The 11513-nt window shown below is 64.8% G+C and overlaps 1 protein-coding gene across 3 annotated transcripts; it reads left to right on the forward strand.

The window, feature by feature from the left end:
- Positions 1-240: 240 nt before the first annotated feature.
- On the forward strand, positions 241-5668 carry LOC116663322. Of its 3 annotated transcripts, none has more exons than XM_032478897.1 (4): positions 241-356; positions 1029-1101; positions 1294-2237; positions 2590-4046. In XM_032478897.1, the coding sequence occupies exons 3-4, from the start codon at positions 1444-1446 to the stop codon at positions 2645-2647; spliced, it is 852 nt and encodes a 283-aa protein (XP_032334788.1). In that variant the 5' UTR covers positions 241-356; positions 1029-1101; positions 1294-1443; the 3' UTR covers positions 2648-4046. The 3 variants fall into 3 exon arrangements, 1 of the variants encoding a protein (XP_032334788.1); XR_004319582.1 differs by lacking the exons at positions 241-356; positions 1029-1101 and adding an exon at positions 4353-5668 and having other exon boundaries at positions 1321-2237; positions 2590-3508; positions 3767-3876; XR_004319581.1 differs by lacking the exons at positions 241-356; positions 1029-1101 and adding an exon at positions 4353-5668 and having other exon boundaries at positions 1321-2237; positions 2590-3876.
- The last annotated feature ends 5845 nt before the right edge of the window (positions 5669-11513 follow it).

Raw genomic sequence — 11513 nt, forward strand, 5'->3', positions numbered from 1 at the left:
CAGGCTTCATCAGGACCAGGGGGTGGGGTGGGGATCACTGCTGGGGGGGGGTGCGGTTGCAGGAGGGTTGGGAGGCTGGGCTCAACTCTGGACAGAACAAGGGAAGTGGGGGTTTCACAGCCAAGGGGCGGTGGGGCGGGGGGCAGACAGGGTGGAAAATTACCAGGAAGTGGGGAAATCCTCGCTAGACTGACCTCACAGGACTCCTTCCGGAGGCAGGCGGCAGGGCGGGGTGTCGCCCGGGGCGCGGGGGTGAGGCGGGCGCTCAGGTACGGGGGGTGGGGCACTCGGGCTAAACCGACCGACGGGGTCCTTGCTCAGCCCGGCTGATGTCGAGTTGGACCAGGAATGCGAAGGTGAAGGTGTGGTCGGGAAGGAGATTCGGGGGAGCCTGACTCAAGTCTGGGCAAGGGGAGAGTCCTGGTCGGGGGCCATGAAAAGGCAAGCCCCCGTCCTGGGGCCTCAGGCCCCCCTGGAAAGAGGGGCGGCATTGACTCCAGGCCCAGGGCGCTGGAAGGATGCCCGGCTCAGGGAGCTGAGCTGGCCAGGCCGAGGAGGCACGCGGGGACCAGATTTTGTGTCTGCAGAGCCCTGGGCCCCTGGGGTCACCCAGCAGGACTTGGAGGAGGGGCCATCTGCCCCCACACCTCCTCCCCACGTGCTCTCACCCCGCCCACCACCCGCCCTCCCCGCCCTTCGGCCCCCCCATCCAATCCTCAGAGCGCTGATAACTCGGCCCCCAAAGCGCCTCCCCGCCCCCCACTCTGCCGGCCCCTCCCTGCCTAGAGGACACTCACGGATTCCCACCCGTCTCCACGCCTCTGTCCCGCCCCCAGTCTGTCCCCATGAGGCAACCAAGCACACCCAAGGTGTCCCTCTCCTGTCTGAAGCCCCACTGGCTCCCATGGCTCCCAGGGGGAGGGACCCCTGGGCTGGACCAGGCGGGGCCTTCCTGCTGTGCGGGGCTCACCCCTGGGGCTCCCTCTCCGTGCTTCCTGCACACACTCGACACCCTCCTCCCACTCTAGGTTTTCACATACCCACGCCCTGCACCCCTTCATCCCCCAGGACCAGCTCAGAAGGTCTGTCCTGGACCACGAGGTGAATGCCCCACCTGCGCCCTGTGCACCTGCTGTCCTGGCGGTCCCAGCCTTTTGGGGGGCTAGTGGGTCCCCTTTGCCCCAGGGCAGGGAGTGTGTCCCACAGCTCAGTGCAAACCCAGCCCCCGAGGGTCCCCACCAAACATACGCTGAATGATGAGTGATTGATTTGTGGGTTCCTGGCCCCCACCAGCTTCAGACCTCCATCTGGGAATCGGGGTTCCTGATCCACACACAGGCATGTCTGTGACCACAGACTAGGAGGGCCAGGCCTGGGCTTTGCCTTCAGGACACAGAAGTGTGTCCCGCTGACCCCTGCGCACAGCGGCCCAGGGAAGCTGGGATGCGGGAGAAGGTGGTGCAGAGGCGAGAGCCCACAGGACAGACTGGCCGGGAGAAAGGACAGGGGCTGTGGGAGGTGCAGACAGGTGAGGTCCGGGGAGACCCGGCTGCCTTCCTGCATCACCACAGGAAGCCCCTCCCTGACGTGTGCTGGCTGTCCCTCACCTGCCGGCCCTGCTGGGGCTGCCTCTCGTCCATCCATCGCTGCTTGCCCCCAGGCGTGAGTCAGCTGCTGGAGAGCGCCGGCGCCCACCCTCTCCTGCGTCCGTGCGGCCGCACAGCCAGTGCCGGGCCGGGACACACGGCCTCTCTGCCCAGGGACGATGAAACACACGCCCGGGGCATGCTGGCCAGCAGCGGGGACCAAGTGGCCACCTGGAGGGAGCCCGTGCTGCTGGCCAAGCCCCTTGTCCCTGCTGGGGAGGGGCCACGGCTCAGCCCCGGTCCTCGCTGCTCCCGCCCCCTCACCGTCCACAGCTCCCGCTCCCCAGGCCCTCACCCCACTGTGAGGTGGGGGCACGGGGGCGCCTCCCCAGTCGGGCCGTCTCTTCTGGGTGCAGACAGAGCGTCCCAGGCCTGTAACAAAGCACTGCAGAAGGAGGGCTTGAAACGACAGTGTTCTGTCACAGTTCTGGGGGTCAGAAGTCCGAGACGCGGGTGTCCCAGGGCCCGGCTCCCTCCTGAGGCTCCAGGCGGGCCCTCCCTGCCTCCTCCAGCTACTGGGTGCCCCAGGCGTCCCTGGCTTGTGGCCGCTTCACCCCGTCTCTGCTCCGTCCCCACTGGACCCTCTTCTCTGTGAGTCTCTCCTCTCTGTAAGGACACCAGTCGCTGGGTGCGGGGCCCGCCCTGAATCCATGGGGACCTCATCACGGAGGTCCTTAACTAATTACACCTGCCGAGACCCTGCTGCCAAATCGGGCTTGCGCTGGGGGCACTGCTCAGTTCACACAGGCTCACGCCTTGAGGCCCGGCCACTCACCCAATGCCAGAATGTCGGCCCACCCCCTCGACTTGCGTCGGGGAAACTGCGCACTGGGGTGGGAGGGGTGTTCGGGGCGCCCAGCGAGCGGGGGACAGGGCCGGGCCTCGCTGGGTCTGCGGGGAAGGGCTGAGCGCCTGGGCCCCCCTTGCCATTCCGTCTTCCCAGGGAAATAAACAAGCAGAGAAGAGAACGCGCCCTGGGAGAGCTCACTGTGCAGCAGTGACAGCCCAGGCAGCGCCGGGATGTACGCTGGAAACGGTCTGCTTGCACAGAGCACAGATCGAGGGGCCATCTGGAGGCAAGGACGCTGCAGAGACGGGCGTTGCGGGGAGAATCAGAGCGACAGCTGGTGAGGCTGGGGATCCAGGGGCCCCGCCTCGCGGGACAGGGACGGGGTGGGGGGACACCCTGGGGCTGAGTCCTCTGGGGGGAGCAGGCTCTGGGTGTGTGGCCAGGCCTGCTCCGGGTGCGGACACGGGGTGCCTCGATCTTGCGGCCCTCTAGAGAGACGGGGGAACTCCCTTGTCCCCCTTCCTTCCGCTGTCCTCCCTCCTCTGTCCTTACACAGATGGAGAGGCCAGGATGGGCCGCAGACCCACGGGACGTGGAGAAGCAGCTCCCAAGACTGTGTCCCCACACCTCGGAGCCCCCAGGTGACCCTCTTCCACCTGAGCGCGTGCTCCGCCCTCCCGCCTTCCGCGGAGGCCCAGGCCGCCCGCCTGCCCTCCCAGGAGGCTCCTTGGCCGCAGACCTATTTGTGTGGTTTCATTTGGTTTCTCCTTTTTCGAAACGGACTCTGCCGAGGGGAAGGATACTAATCAACAAGGACAGGGACAGGGCTGGGGGCCGCAGAGGTTGGCTCGTCCGTCTGATGTCAAGGAGCCCTGGAGACACGGCGACCGGCCTGGAAGGGACAAGGACAGCGGGCAGGCGGGGCGTCCGGGAGGGTGTGAGCGCCGTGCCCCCTGCCCGTGGGCGCACGGTCAGGTGAAGACCTCAGCTGTTCTGGCTGTCTGCCGACTGCTGGACCGGGCCTTCTCAGGGAGCTTCGGAGATGGACCCCAAGGGCCCCCACCAGCACTGTGTGAGCTCCTGGGAGCAGGGTGGGGGGCACAGCAGCGTTGTATGGTCCCCAGCACCCGGCCCAGGGCCCCGGTGAGCAATGCCAGTGACCACTGACCAGGCCAATGAGTGGAGTCCCAGCTCCTGGGTGGGCAGGGCACCATGTGTCCCCTCCCTCCTGGGGGGAGCCAGCCCAGCTGCACTGGGGTCACCTCCCCAGGTTCAGGGAGGGCGTTGACACAAAGGACGTCTGCTGGGCTCACGCATCCTGGAATTCCAGAGTGAACTTCCCGGGGAGTCAGATGGAGATGAAGGAAGAGGAGGAGAGAATGAGTGAGTGGGGGAGTGACAGCTCGTCAAAGGCTGTCCCCAGACCACAGACCGTGGAAGGTAAACAGGACTTCCACCCTCCCCTTTGCTCTGCTCGGGGTTGGCATCTTGGAAATTTATCAAACCAGGCTTTTAGGCCTGTTTCTGATCTGGCTGTTTGGGAATTAGCCCCGGGACCTGGGATGTGCACAGCCGCTCATTAGCACTACAGACGTGCCGATGGTGCCCTCCCTCCCTCTGCACGGGCCGCCGTGTTTGATCCCGGCCCCGCGGGCCCCGTCGGGCAGCAAAGCCGGTAACAGAGCTGCACCGAGGCTCCCGGCAAACCCTGGAAAGCAGCGAGCAAAGCCTCCGAGACATCTGAGGATGGAGCTTTACTTGTGCAAACGCCAGACAAAAGCGAGTTGTTCCGACTCCTCGGCTGGAGGGGCCACGGACGGGGGCTTCAGGGAGGGCAGGCAGCACCAGGGGACAACAGCGTCCCCTTCTCTGTGGATCTCACTTCCCAGAGCCTCTGTGGTTCCCTCTGCCTACAGGTAGGAATGACCAGGTGGCACCGGGACCGGCTGGGTGTGGAGAAAACTGAAACGGCCATTGCTGGTGGAGGCAAAGCTCTGTGACGTGGACAGAGTCCCCGCTTCCTCGGGACAAGGTCCCGCCCCTGCACGCTGCCCCGGGCAGTTCCTGAAGTGACCCACACCGGCTCCCTCCACTCCATGCCAGAGATGCAAAGCTTCCGAGAGACACGCCGCCCATGGCCCCAGCGCCCGACGTCCAGCACAGTGGTCCATGCTGCCCGGAGACCCGAGGGGACCCTGCCGGGGGGCAAAGTCAGAGACAAGGAGTAAAGACCCCTGCCGAGACCTCCTGAGCCTCCCGTGGGCCAGGCCCGAGTGTTGTGCCGGCATTCGCCCTCCCCTGTCTCCACCTCCGCCTGTGGGGGGAGAAGGCTGTCACTACCCCCACTCTGCGGACCGCAGAAACTGAGGCACAGAGGGGTGCAGGTCTCCCCAAGGCCACGTGAGCCTGGTCCTTGACCACCAGTGTCCTCCACAAAGATGCTAACTCCCACTCGGGACCCAGTCCTTGCAGTGGCACCGCTGCTGTGTCCTGCCCCTGCCTGTGGCCCCCTCCAGCCAAGGCCCTTGAGCATCATTCAGATACTCTGCTCCCTGGGCCTCAAGAAGGCCCATCCCCAGCCTCCCTTCTGACCCCTCAATGCCCCAGCCCCGGTGTCCACCTGAAATGGCCCGTTCTCGGCCACAGATGTCCCTGGGTGACCCGGGGGCGCCGTCCAGCTGTGGGGGAGGGGCGGCGCCACGGGGACCCGGAACGAGCAGCCTCCGCCTGCCGCCCCTCTCGGCCCCGGGGGACCTGGCCTGTTTGCTGCTCCCGGCAGGATGGGAGCTACGGGAAGGGGGTTCCCACCCTGCAGGGTGAGTCCTGAGGTGCCGCCGTGGTCAGCACGGCTGCTGCGACGAAACGTCATAGACTGACGGGCTTGTCAAAAGCAGACATTCGTTTCTCACAGGTCTGGGGGCTGGAGTCTGAGGTGGGTGCCAGCGGGGTCTGGTCCAGGTGGCAGATGGTGAGCCCCCGTGTCCTCACGGATGGGAAAGGGGGACAGGCCTCCCGGCCAGTTCTCAGCAAAAAACTGATCCCTTCGTGGGGGCCCCACCTCGTGACCCACTCACCTCCCAAAGGCCCACCTCCCAGTGCATCACTCTGGGGGCAGATGTCAGCATATGAATTGGGGGACAAGCATTCAGTCCACGACAGAGGGGCTGGTCTCTGCTTGGCCAATACCGGGCTGGCTGGCGAAGAGGAGTCGCAAGCGGCATTCAGAGGACAGGGTGCCAGTCGGCCGTTTTGCTTTCCAGCAAAAAATAAATAAATAAATAAATAAAGCCCTGCAGCCAGACAAGAAGATGCCCTAAGGACACGGGGGCCCCTGGAACACCGAGCCGGCCCGCCTGCCACCCCCGGGGGTCCCGGCCCTCCAACCTCAGCTCCACGCCTCCAGGCCAGTCAGAAACAGGACACACCCCGCGGGGTGCCGTCAGCAGAGTAGGAGCCCCTGCTGGACAGGGTCGGAGGGAACCTGTGTTCTCGCCCGGGGCTGGGTCGGTTCTGTTCTGCATCCGCAGATCCAGCCAGCGCACGGGGGTCCTTGTTCCCACCTTCTCGTGAAGTGTGGGTCGCAGCTGTTCGTCTGGCTGCACCTTGGGGTGCACACACACACACGCACCTGCAGACGGCACGCACAGGCATGGACACGCACGCACACCACCCACGTGCACACTCACGAGCGTGCGCACGCATCTGCCCACGCGCACAGGCCCACACAGAGGTTCTCTCTCAGACGTGCGTGCGCGCCCTCACACATGCAGTCACACGTGTGTGCGACATACACGTGCACCACGCACCTCTCTGCTCGTGGCCCGCACACGCGCATGCTCTCTGCAGACCCTCCTTCCAGGAGCCTAAGCCCCCGGTGGCCGGCTCTGGCCTCCATGAGACCGAGGCCGACGGCTGCGTCCCGCGCAGTGCTGGTCTGAATAGAAAGTTCCGGAAGACCTGCTCTCCCAGGGCTGCTCTGAAGTCCAGGAAACGCTGGCGGGGCCCCGTGGGACTTGGCGTGATGCCTTCTGCTGCTGGGCCGTGTCAGGCTGAGCCGGCTTTGTTCCTGGGCCCGACCATCTGGCCTCGGTGAGGGGACGAGCTGACTGATCGGTCTTTGATCAGCTGGTGTCCAGCAGGGCCAGTGGGGTCTCGATGAGGCCTGGCCGGGGAGCCCAACAGGCCCACAAGCCCTCTGATCAAAGAACAGGCACTTTGCGGGCTGTCAGCCGCTCAGCCGGGCCTGTCTTCCCTGCAGCAATGACAGCACGGGCCCACAGACGCCCTAGGAAACCCACCCTGTGTCCCCTCCCTGTGCCCATGGACGCGGGGTCACTGAGGACTCCCTGAGTCTAACTTGCTAGGAGGGCCGGGATGGCTGCTGCTTTGCTGGTGGAGACAAGCTGGACTTATGCTGGGACTTCACAGGGACTGTCCTTGGCCCTGCCTCCGCCCCACCCCCAACCACAAATGCACCCCCACACCCTACTCACCGCACTGGAACCCAGCCCGAGGTCCGGCAGCAACTCGTCATGGGCTCAGATACTCAGGCCACCGAAGACAGGCCTACCCAGACTCAGAGGTAGGTCTGCTGAGGAAATGAGCCGCCAACCTTCCCAAAGGAACCACAGCCTTGCACAGAGCTCCAGCGCCTAGCCAGGCGGCCGGGGGTAATCGGGACACAGTTATGAGAAAAGCTGCTTGGATCCCAGGCCTCCATGACAGGACAGGGTCCTTGCAGGCTGCTGTTGGCAGGAAGGGATTGACTCAAGGAGATGGGAAAGCTCACAGCAGCCCTGCGGGGCCAGAGAACCAGGCGTGGATGCTGCCCCAGAGAACACACAGCTGGAGCCACGTCCGTCCACGCCGTGGCTGGTCTGGCAGCAACGCCCCGCCACGGTCTCCCACTGCTTCTCACTGGTCAGGCCAGGAACGGGTGTCAGAGCTCCACCAAGGCCACCCCCGGAGGACGCTGAAGGCCCAATCGCCGGCACCCTGGCCAGAAGGGCCTCCCCCGCCCACTGAGGCCCCCTCCCCTCCCCGCCGCTCTGGACCCTAAGCAAGCCTCTGACTGGCCGAGCCAGGTCACATGGCCACACCTGAGCTGCAAGGGAGCCTGGGAAATGTAGTTCTGGGACTTCACGTGGGGAAGGAGGGCTCTCTGTGCAGAACGACCAGCTCATCGAAAGGTTCTGGGCAGCTGCACACAGCAGGTGTCCCTTCAGCCCCTCATCAGCCCCTCCGCAAGGTGCCTCTTCCCAGCAGGCACTGAATGCCAGGCTCTCCGCTGTCACTCAGGTTTCTGTGTCACCACCCCATCCACAGATTAGCACCAGGTCCTCCAACAGCAGCTGGGTCCTGGCTGCCCTCAGTCCCGCCAAGTCTGGCGACCGGTCCCCCCTTGGGTGACTCTCCCTGTACCAGGAGGCACCACCAGTTTAGAGCTGAATCTACTCCAGCCGACGTGGGAGAAAGGGCTTGACGAGAGGACGCTGCGCCATTTCTGGGACGTCCCCCAGCGGGAAGCACCCCCCGCAGCCAGGAGGAGCGCCCGTCCACCTGAGGGCCTGTCCTAGCACCTACAGCCTCTCCCGCCACCAGGCGGACGGCAGGGCGGTCTCCCTGGGCGCACCCACCACCTCAGATTGCTCCCTTCTGCACCCAGGACTGAGGCAGGGATGCCTGGAAGGTGGAAGCTGGCCACACCTGCACTCCGGCTGCAGAGGAATCTGCACTGTTCTCACATTTCACCTTGACACAGCAGAGCGCAGAGTGCAAGGGGCCCTCAGAGAGAGACAAGCCACTTACGGCTACTGGCAGCGGGGCTCAGTCCCGCCCAGACCCTCCGCAGAACCGCGCAGAGCTTCCCCTCTGACATGTCCCATGGAGGGGCGGGAGGGCTGGGCGCTTCTCAGCAGCCCCCTTCTCTCCTGGGCGGAGGGCTGTCCAGCTTTAAATCCCAGGCTCTCTGGAATGCCCAGTAACCACCAGGCTGGCTCCCGGAGCCCCCGAGGCAGAGAGAGCAGAAATACCGGCGGGTGAGGCAGAAAGCAGGGAACGTGCGACCCCGGGGTGGCCCAGGGCACCAGCAGCGCCCGCAGCCCTTCTCTTGACCCCACCCCTCCATCTAGAAGCCCGCTCCTCCGTGCCTGTTGACGGCAGAATTCTGTTCTCCTAGACCCCCGGTCAGGCCTGCCCCACCGCTATAATTGTGGGGTCCCTTCCCTTCTCCATCCACACGCTCCCCAGGTGACCCCACCCAAGCCCCCTCTGTACGCAGCCCCTCTCCAGCCCTGACGTCCCCTCGGACTCCAGTCTCGTAACATCCGGCTCCCACAGGCCTGTTTCCTCCCCTGCAGAGAGGGGCTCCGGCTCCTCCCTCACCTTCCGCAGGAGCCCCGCGAGCGCTTCCCAGGGGAGGAAGGCGCAACGTGTTGCAGCGCAGTATGAAGCCACCGTCCACCAGCACCTGCTTCCGGGTGAGACGGGGTCACGTGGCCCATGAGGAAGGCGCCAAGGGAGGAGGATGGAAAATCCGAGCTCCGCAGTCTCTAACTTGTCTACTCCCGTGACGCTGGTGGTGAGCCCTCGTCCGCACGGGTCGGTACGCATCAGCCTCCTTCAGGTGCAGCCTCAGCGGTTCCATGGAAAGTCCCACGAGTGAGTCACGGTGCCGTTGCACGGTCGAGGACACTGAGGCTGGGAGAGGCGGGCACACGGGCCACCATCAAAACGGCTGAAATGAAAGATGCCTGTGGACGCCGGGACACTCGGTCACGGCTGGCGGGAGGGGAAGACGGTGCCCCTGCTCTGGAACAGGAGTCGGCGGTTTCTCTAAAAACTAAGCACGCGGCTGCAGGTGACCCCGCGGTGGCGCCTGGGTGTTCGTCTTGTAGAAATGGAACCGTGTGTTAGCACAAAAGCCTGTACACATGTGTCGACAGCAGCTTGACATGCAATCACCAGACACGGTGGTCCTTCCAGACCGTGGGAGCTGCTCGGTGATGAAAAAGACCCAACTATTGACACGCGAGCCGTCTGGACGGATTTCTAGGATATGGGCCGAGTGAGAAAAGCCAGAGACAGAAAACAGGCTGGGGGGTGCAGGGGGGTGGGGGCCGCCGGGGGGCTGGGATCCCAGAGGCGATGGAACATTCCCAGTCCCATCTGGTTAGATAGCCCGGCAGACGTTACCCTTGGGGGAACTCGGGGAAAGCCTCAGGTCTCCCTGCATTGTTCTTACAACCGCACATGAATCCCGGTGATCTGGGGGTGAACAGCCGAATCAAAAGAAGAAAAGGAAGAAAGATGGCTCAGACAAGGAGTCAGGGGAGGGGCGAGGCGTCCTGGCCCCCAGCCAGTCTCTCGGAGCCACTGTGTGCGTGTGACCACGTCTGCGTGCGTCTGTGCCTCGCCGTGTCCCTCTTGGACAAAGCCTGGGGCCCCCAGAGGGCGGGAAAGGCAGGATCACCCGAGGGCCTCCACTGCTGGATCATCCGAGGACCTTGCAGATCAGAGCCGGCCCTCCTTGAAAACATCGAGCCACGTTGTCTGAAGATGGCTGTCCAGTGCAGATCCAAGTGCTCACTTCCTCCAAAAAGAGGCTCACAGACACGCCCAGCGTAGTGTTTAACCAGATACCCAGGCCCCCGGCGGCCCCGGGGACTTGACACATAAAATCCACCTTCCCAGCAGGCGAGGGCCGGAGCGTCTGCCAGGAAGCGGCAGCGACACTGACGGAAGAGGACCAAACAGGAAACATCACAGGATCCCCCAGGCCTGCCTACTGCCCTGGGGCTCAGGGACGTTCTCGTCCGATTGCACGCGGCGGTGCCCAGTGTCCCGTCAAGCCCCCTGGGGAGGGGGGCCGGGTTCTGGGAGCAGGCGCCTTCTGTCCGACTCAAACACTCACAGACCTGCTGAGCGGCTGAATGACTCGGTCTCACCAACCAACTGCAGACCAGACCCGGCGTGAGGCCCGGCAGACAGGCCCTACCCGGCGTGCGCGGGGCTGCTGGGCCGTTTCCCCGGGGCACCCAGCTCAGCTTGAGGGCCCTCGGCAAACGCCGGGCGGCTCCTCCCGTCACCCCTCCGTCCCGGAGTCCAGGAGCCTGCTGGTCAGCAGAGCGTGGAGGCGTAGACGCATGGCAGGAGCTGCAGCTGCTCTGCCGAAACACCCCCCAACATGTGCGCAGACCTGCACGCCTGCATGCACCCCCAATCCCGTGGTCCACAGCAGGCACCGGCCTGGGAAGGAGGCCGTCCCCGGGTTGCCATGGGGCAGGGGCTGTTCCGTGGTGGGGCCTGGACATTTAGCACAGGAAGGGCAAGAGCCTCCCAATTAGGACCTCTGGGCCACCGGCCCGGGCAGAGGCCCAGCCGTGCGCAGGGAGCGGGAACCGTCTACGCGCTGCGTGTTCCCATCAGCACCTGGGGAGGCTCAGGTCTCCCCTCCTTCCAGCAGGACTTCCTCCCCACATCGCGTCTCCCGGTGCCATCCACCACCCAGGCCGCCTCCTCCTGGAAGCCTCTCCTGGCTGGAAGCCTCTCTCCCTCCCCAGAGCTCGCTCTGCCCAGGCCCTGGTGCCTGGACCGCCTTGAACCATGGTGCTCAGCCTCCAGCCCGGCCTCCCGTCTTCTTCAGAGCACGTGGAGCACAGGGCCCCCTCCCGGGCCATGCTGTTCCCACCCCCACCCCCAACACAGCACCTCGCGTGGTCAGAGCTGAAGAAACACTTGTCGCATTAATGACCATGTGAGGCGTTCAGCCCTCAGGCCGCTTATGATGCGACCCCTGTGACTTTACCAGGAACTAAGCCTGAGGGTGAAGGTTTCACTGGCTCCCTGTAACCCGGACCGCATCCTGCCCGGGCAGGCACGTCTGACAGAGGCGTCCCTGGTCAAGGTGACTGTGACCTTGGAAGCTACAGAATCTTCAGTGCCTCCAGGCAGCCTCCTTTCTGCCCTGCTGACGGCAGGGCCCTCAGGGACCCACTTTGTGGGCACAGCGGCCGAGGTCCCACAAGTCACACCTGTCCTCCGGGCCTCACAGTGGAGGGTGACCTGGGACCCGGGTC

The sequence above is a fragment of the Camelus ferus genome, chromosome 4 (assembly GCF_009834535.1).
Source record: "Camelus ferus isolate YT-003-E chromosome 4, BCGSAC_Cfer_1.0, whole genome shotgun sequence".
Classification (NCBI taxonomy): domain Eukaryota; kingdom Metazoa; phylum Chordata; class Mammalia; order Artiodactyla; family Camelidae; genus Camelus; species Camelus ferus.

Excerpts from the sequence above, each read along its gene's own strand:
- LOC116663322 (XM_032478897.1), top strand. The coding sequence starts at position 1,444 with ATGCGGGAGAAGGTGGTGCAGAGGCGAGAGCCCACAGGACAGACTGGC. Across the intron at positions 2,238-2,589 it reads CCCACTGGACCCTCTTCTCT|GGAAATAAACAAGCAGAGAA; the intron begins GTGAGTCTCTCC and ends CCGTCTTCCCAG.